This window comes from Colobus angolensis, unplaced genomic scaffold (genome assembly GCF_000951035.1).
Source record: "Colobus angolensis palliatus isolate OR3802 unplaced genomic scaffold, Cang.pa_1.0 Scaffold27, whole genome shotgun sequence".
Lineage (NCBI taxonomy): Eukaryota > Metazoa > Chordata > Mammalia > Primates > Cercopithecidae > Colobus > Colobus angolensis.
The window spans coordinates 611,016-617,988 of record NW_012115932.1 but is presented as its reverse complement, the minus strand read 5'-3'; the positions used below and the strand labels follow the sequence as shown (position 1 = coordinate 617,988).

Here is a 6,973-nt window from a genome sequence, read left to right as displayed (position 1 = left end):
TTTTTAGTAGAGACGGGGTTTCACCGTGTTAGCCAGGATGGTCTCGATCTCCTGACCTCGTGATCCGCCCGTCTCCGCCTCCCAAAGTGCTGGGATTACAGGCTTGAGCCACCGTGCCCGGCTTAATTTTTTGTATTTTTAATAGAGATAGGGTTTCAACACGTTGGCTGGTCTTGAGTTCCTAGCCTCACATGATCCACCCGCCTTGGCCTCCCAAAGTGCCAGGATTACAGGCGTGAGCCAACACGCCTGGACTATACTCTTTTTTTTTTTTAACTTGGATTTTAATCATGTATGTAAATAGCAACATGAGTACAGGGAGTTCCAAGGCTTGTGCCTTATCTCTAAGTGAAAGGATTTCAGATTCATTTGCTTGTAAGATGGCATCACCCAAGATAACAGAGGCCTAGTATAGTTTTTCCTGAAGAAGAACACCAGGTTAATATATTCGATACTGACTTTTCTGCCATTTCTCTGTAAAAATACTGATTGACCATATGAAGTTTCTGTTGCTTACCTATAACTGATTAAAATATCTAGAGCATGGAATTTTCTACTTATTTTCAGATGAATTCCTCACGTTTCCTGGCTTTAGAAAGTTCTCCTTCCAAAAATCTTCCCCAACTATGTATCCTTGTAAAACCCGTTCATATAATCTCTCCTTTCTGACCTGTACAAACTCGATGGCTTATTGTGGATAATGGATAGAGGCTGCTAATCCCATGAAACCAGATAGAAATACCTGCTTCTTTATTTTTGAACCTCTAGCCAAAAGAAGTCCAACAAGGCCAGCAAAACCAATAACACCTAGTCGTGGAAAAAAATCCAGCAGGTGCATTTTGGAGATATTCATAGCTGTCTCACCCCCATTGAACCAAACTTTACATCTTGGGCTTTGTTTAGGAGTACCTTCCTGACACCAGCTTGTATATAGCTCATGATAATGTCAAAGCTGAGAGATGCTTTCCTAAGCTGGGTCCTTGACTCCTCGGCATGTTTAGGTTGGCCCTCAAGAACTTAGTAGAGTAAAAGCTCATAAACCTTCATGGGATTTTGGGGAGGGGAGTCCTTTTTTGATGCCGCATAGACTTTGAAGGTGAGTAGGCTCAGGCTGGCCAGCCCCATGGACCTCTAAACCACCTTGAACATGTTACTGGCAGTGGGGGCTCTCACAGGGTCTTTTTGTACTCTTGAAACTCAGTTTCTAGCCTGGGCAACCTGGTGAGACTCCGTATCTACAAAAATAAAGATTAAAAAAAAAATAGCTGGGTATGGTATCATGTACCTGTAATCCCAGCTACTTTGGGAGGCTGGGGTGGGAGGATCACTTGAGTCCAGGAGGTTGAGGCTGCAGTGAGCCTTGTTTGTGCCACTGCACTACAGCCTAGGCAACAGAGAGAGGCCCTGTCTCAAAAAAAATTACAGCCTGGGTCTCGTGGCACACTCCTGTAATCCCACTTTGGTAAGCCGAGGCAGGAGGATTGCTTGAGCCCAGGAGTTCAAGACCAGCTTGGGCAAAATAGTGAGATGCTGTCTCTACAAAATATTTAAAAAATAAAAATTAGAAAAAGTCAGGCATTGTGATGCATGCTTATAGTCCCAGCTACTCAGGAGGCTGAGGTGGGAGGATTGCTTGAACCTGGGAATTCAAGGTTGCAGTGAGCTGTAATCATTGCCACTGCACTCTAGCCTGGGCAAGAGGGAGGCTTTGTCTCTACAAAAGAAAAAAAAAAATCAGTTTCTTAAAACTGAGACTTTGTTTTGTTTTTGATTCTCTAGATTGCTCAGCAGAAAAAACTGACACATTTCTACAATTAAAAAAATGTTTTAGGCCAGGTGCAGTGGCTCACACCTGTAATTCCAGCACTTTGGGAGGCTGAGGTGGGCAGATCACTTGAGGTCAGGAGTTCAAGACCAGCCTAGCCAACATGGTGGAAACCCATCTCTACTAAAAACATAAAAATTATCTGGGCTTGGATGTGCATGCCTGTAACCCCAGCTACATGGGAGGTTGAGGCAGGAGAACTGCTTGAACTCAGGAGGCAGAGGTTGCAGTGAGCTGAGATGGCACCACTGCACTCCAGCCTGGCTGACAGACTGAAACTCTGTCTCAAAAAAAAAAAAAAAAAAAAAAAAAAAAAAATTTAATCCCAGCACTTTGGAAGGCCATGGTAGGAGCTTGGGCCCAGCCTGGGCACCATAGCGAGATATCATCTCATTTTTAAAATTAAAAAAGAAAAAGTTTAAACTTTTCCTTTAGATTCAGGGGTACATGTGCAAGTTTGTCATACAGGTGTCCGTATTTTAAATATTTTTAAAAATCAATGTATTTAAAAATAACAACAAACCCACTTTGTGCTAACATAGTATGTTTTATGGCAACTAACTCTATTTTGAAAAAAAATGAGTGAGAAAAACGAATGAGAAAATTAGTGAGAAAAATTGCATTGTTTTACATTTTTTGCAAATCTCATTAATATCTGGCTTAATAGGAGACAGAGGGATTCTCATCTCTGTTTCCACATTCGGTATAAGTGAGAGCAATGACGTCACATACCACATAGCCTCTGGGAAAGTATACTGTACATCTCATGACAGGATGATAGTGAAAATGGCAAAAAATGTCCCATGAAAATCATTTTGATCTCATGGGCTTCCCATCTAGACTTTGAGAACCACTCTTGTAGAAAATGTAAAATCAAGTTTCATTTTCTCTTTAATCCTGTTTTCTCTAGTAGCCTAAGTCAGCCATGAGAAGAGTGGCACAGGGCTAGGGAGAGCTCAAAGGATTTGAGCAGTGGCCAGGAAAGAGATTTGACCGCGGAAAACACAGTTCACAACAGTTATTTTTTATCCTCAGACCCCTGAGCCCCATAGTTCCTTATGTCTGATGTCTAACACTTTGGAAAATTTTGGGATATGGGTCACGTGTTTTACGTTTTCAGAGATTTTTGGCAAAAGGTGGTGAAATGTAGTGAAACTGCTGGTGGTTGTAAGGTACTATTGGGCCGGGATGTCATCCTGTGAGGGTGGTGTCTAGCAGTGACTGGGCCCATCTCCTTGCCTGTGTCCTATCAGATGGATGGAATGCCCATGACCATGAAGAATGAAATGCCCATCTCCCAACTACTGATGATCCTCGCCCCCTCCTTGGGATTTGTGCTCTTGGCATTGCTCCTGGCGTTTCTCCTGAGAGGTAAGGAGGGAGGGCCAGGTGATGGAGCACTTCAGAACCCTGGCGACTGCAGGAGGATCTGGAGTTGTCTCCACTTCCTTCCCCTTTATCCCTCCCCAAAGAGACTCAGTTCTGTCATTGTTTCCATCCCAGTCAGGGACGTAACAGGTAAGCTCATTCTCCACAAGTTGCAAATGGCTCTGTGTATTAACCTCCTGGTAGAGTTTACATTTTGGAAAAGGAAAAGAAGCAGAAGAAGAGCACCTTCATTTATTGGACATTTTTGTGCCAGTCCTGATGGTATACTCTTGATGTGCCTAATTCATTTTATCCCTATTGCTTCCTTAAGAGGGAAGTACTATTCTTTGTTCACTTTCTTCACTTCCTTTGTTCTTTGATTGAGAAAACCCTAGCTTGTCACTTCTTTTGGCTAGGATTGTTCCAGGACAAAGACCATGAACAGTCCTGGTTTTCTTCTTCTTCTTCCTTTTTTTTGAGACGGAGAGTCACTCTGTTGCCCAGGCTGGAGTACAGTGGTGCAATCTCAGCTCACTGCAACCTCCGCCTCCTGGGTTCAAGTGATTCTCCTGCCTCAGCCTCCTGAGTAGCTGAGACTACAGGTTCGTGTCATCATGCGTGGCTAATTTTAGTATTTTTAGTAGAGAGGGGGTTTTGCCATGTGGGCTAGGCTGGTCTCAAACTCCTGACCTCAGGTGATCCACCCACTTTGGCCTGCCAAAGCTCTGGGATTACAGGCATGAGCCACCACTCCTGGCCTGATTCTGATTTTCTTACATGTTCCCTGAAAGCAAGCTTTCTTAACCTAGAGGCCACAGATGGACTTCAAGGGTAATGTGAATCCTTTGAAATCATGTGCAAAAGTGTTTATGTGTTCATGCCTGCATTTTTCAGGGGACAAGGTCTATAGTTTTCATTAAATTTGCAAGCTGCTCCATGACCTTGCACCTCCATCCCACCCCCACCCCACCCCCAGAAGTTTTAAAATACTACAAAAACGAGCCATGAAACAGAGCTTATGGTTTTCACACAAATTATAGGCACATGGCACCTGGTACCGTTGTAAAATGGGGATAAAGTGTTCTGTACTCATTAACAAAAGCTGTTTCAGGGCAGTATGGCAGGTGATGAGACTGGTAACCATCTCAGCTGATTTGAATAATAGTGAAACTTGTATAGTTCAACACCTGCCCCAGGTGCAAAAAGAAATTTAAAATTTACTGGAATCCTGCTGTTAGTCTTCCTACAAAGGCATGGTTACAGTTTCGGAAAATTCTGAGTATGTCTCATAAAGAAGTGTTTTAAAACCCAAGTGAGTACTTGAGTTCTGGATAGGCAGATGACTCAAAATGAAATAGCTTAACACCATTGCCCAGAATGTTGGAACAACTGTGTAATTGATGAGCACTGACTGTGGTCTAAAATAGCAAGTGTTTGACCTGGGAAAGGGAATGGCTTTTTCTGCCAAAGCCAGCTACTGGTTCTCACCTTTGGCCTATGTCTGCTCTTTGGGAGGCAGTACTGGAATTCCCCCAGCATTTTGCATGTTCTATGCACCGCAGCCCCTCGGCTCACACTGTGGCCTTGTCTTTTCAGGGAAACTCATGGAAACCAATTGTTTGCAGAAACACACAAGGTAATTGATCTTGCATGAATGGGTGTTGTAATGATTGTACAAGCTGTTACAAATGATTAGCTACTACTCAGTGGTTTAATGACTTGAGCTTGTGCTCCGATTAAACATAGAGTTGGAAAAATGTGACATTAGAAGTGAAAAAGTTGTGCAGATTTAGCTCACATTAACCTGTGTCTTGGTTAACACTATGTCTGAACAAAAAAAATGCCAGTACCAAGGCAGGTGGGATTAATAGAAGTATAGCATGCAAAAGAAAGAAGGTGATATGGCCCTCTACTCTGTTTGAAATTTTTTGTTCACCTATGGGTAAATTAGTTTAAGAGGCCATTGTTAAACTGGAGTTTATTGAGGAGAGTTGGCAATATGGAAAGTGAAAAAAGCATGTAGAATATTATTCTTGGGAGTTGGTTCCTCTGCCCCATTAGACCATGGGAGCAGCTTGTTTTGGGGCCTTTTTAAAAATGGTATTTGAAGATTCTCTAGTAAGGGATTTTAGCTACCTGCCCTTTTTTTTTTTTTTTTTTTTTGAGACGGAGTCTCGCTCTGTCACCCAGGCTGGAGTGCTGTGGCCGGATCTCAGCTCACTGCAAGCTCCGCCTCCTGGGTTCACGCCATTCTCCTGCCTCAGCCTCCCAGGTAGCTGGGACTACAGGCGCCGCCACGTCGCCCAGCTAGTTTTTTGTAGTTTTTGGTAGAGACGGGGTTTCACCGTGTTAGCCAGGATGGTCTCGATCTCCTGACCTCGTGATCCACCCGTCTCGGCCTCCCAAAGTTCTGGGATTACAGGCTTGAGCCACTGTGCCCAGCCGCTGCCCTATTCTTTAGCTTTTGGAAAAGAAATGTAAAAACTTGATGTAAATTATTCATGAAGGCCTTGCCTTCACTAATTAATTGCATTGATACCACAATATGTATTAACAAGAAGGAAAATTGATGCCCAGCAAGGTGACCTTTCAAGGTCATACTTAGAGACCTTTTGGTAAATAAATGTATTGAAATCATGATTTTATATTTTGCTAAGAATTTTTTTTATCTCCTTATTATAATGGATTGCCAGAAACTCTTTTCCCCCTGCAGCCTCAGTTTTCCCATCTATAAAATGTGGAGCTTAGACTGAATAAACTGTGAGCCCTTTGAACTTTAAGGGTAATTGCATTGTAACTTAGCAGCATCTGTCTTTTGTTTTGCTTTCCAGTCTTGTGTTTCCCATTATCAGCCCCTCTTTTCTGTTTACAGGCTAGACTGCATTGGAGATAGTAAAAATGTCCTCAATGACATGCGGCATGGAAGGGAAGATGAAGATGGACTTTTTACCCTCTAACAACGCAGTAGCATGTTAGATTGAGGATGGCGGCATGACAATCAAGTGTCAAAATAAGTCTTAGGAGATTTCTTTGTTTCATAAAAAGGATTCACTTATTCTGCGGATGTCATTGATCCAGTCTTGCTTTAGTTTCATGAATGAAAGGTACTTTAGAGACCACACCTTCTCTGTCCGTGCTCTAATCATCTCTGTAGAACCACTGCTAAGTGATCTTGCACACTACACTTGAACACTTTCAGTGATGGTGAACTCCTTACCACACCCAAGAGAGTCCATTCAATCTCAGAGCAGTTCTGAGATGAAGAAATACTTAAGGCAAAATCTGTCTCCGGATGATATTAGCCTATAGGTCCTAGTTGAGCTCCTTGTGCCTATACAAAACATCTCTTCTTTATTAACTGCTGGATCAGTGTTGTGTGAACTAAGAGGACAAAAAAATCTATAGGCTCCATCAGTCAATAAGACTGACTTTTTTTTTTTTCTCTCGGAAAGGTAACATCAAGAGAGTAGAAATCCAAAAGATGGTTACCTTTGGAGAAACATGTGCTTATTCCATTAATGTTGCTATTGCTCTAAGCATGCTGGGAAGTACTGGAGAGCTGTTAACTCTTCAGGTATTGGAAGGAAAATCTCATGTTTCTCCAAATCTCCTTGCTTCTGGGATATAATTTCTGGTTCTTTTGTTACCCTAATTGCCTTCATCTCATATGTATTTGTAGCTCTCCTTTTATGCCTAGCTTTAAGAGTTCATCGTCTTGCTGCAGGTATGATATGAGCAGCACAGAGCCTATGGTTCATTAACATTGCAGGAAATGACATG

The 6,973-nt window shown here is 42.5% G+C and overlaps 1 protein-coding gene across 2 annotated transcripts in view; it reads left to right on the top strand.

Moving 5' to 3' along the window:
- The window catches only part of TIMD4 (T-cell immunoglobulin and mucin domain containing 4), a 52,831-nt gene extending 46,520 nt beyond the window's left edge, over positions 1–6,311 (top strand). For both annotated transcript variants that reach the window (XM_011947663.1, XM_011947662.1), the window contains 3 exons: positions 3,079–3,196; positions 4,790–4,829; positions 6,066–6,311. In XM_011947663.1, the coding sequence (XP_011803053.1) occupies positions 3,079–3,196; positions 4,790–4,829; positions 6,066–6,150 (243 nt within the window). In that variant the 3' untranslated portion in view covers positions 6,151–6,311. The remainder of the gene's footprint in view (positions 1–3,078; positions 3,197–4,789; positions 4,830–6,065) is intronic.
- The last annotated feature ends 662 nt before the right edge of the window (positions 6,312–6,973 follow it).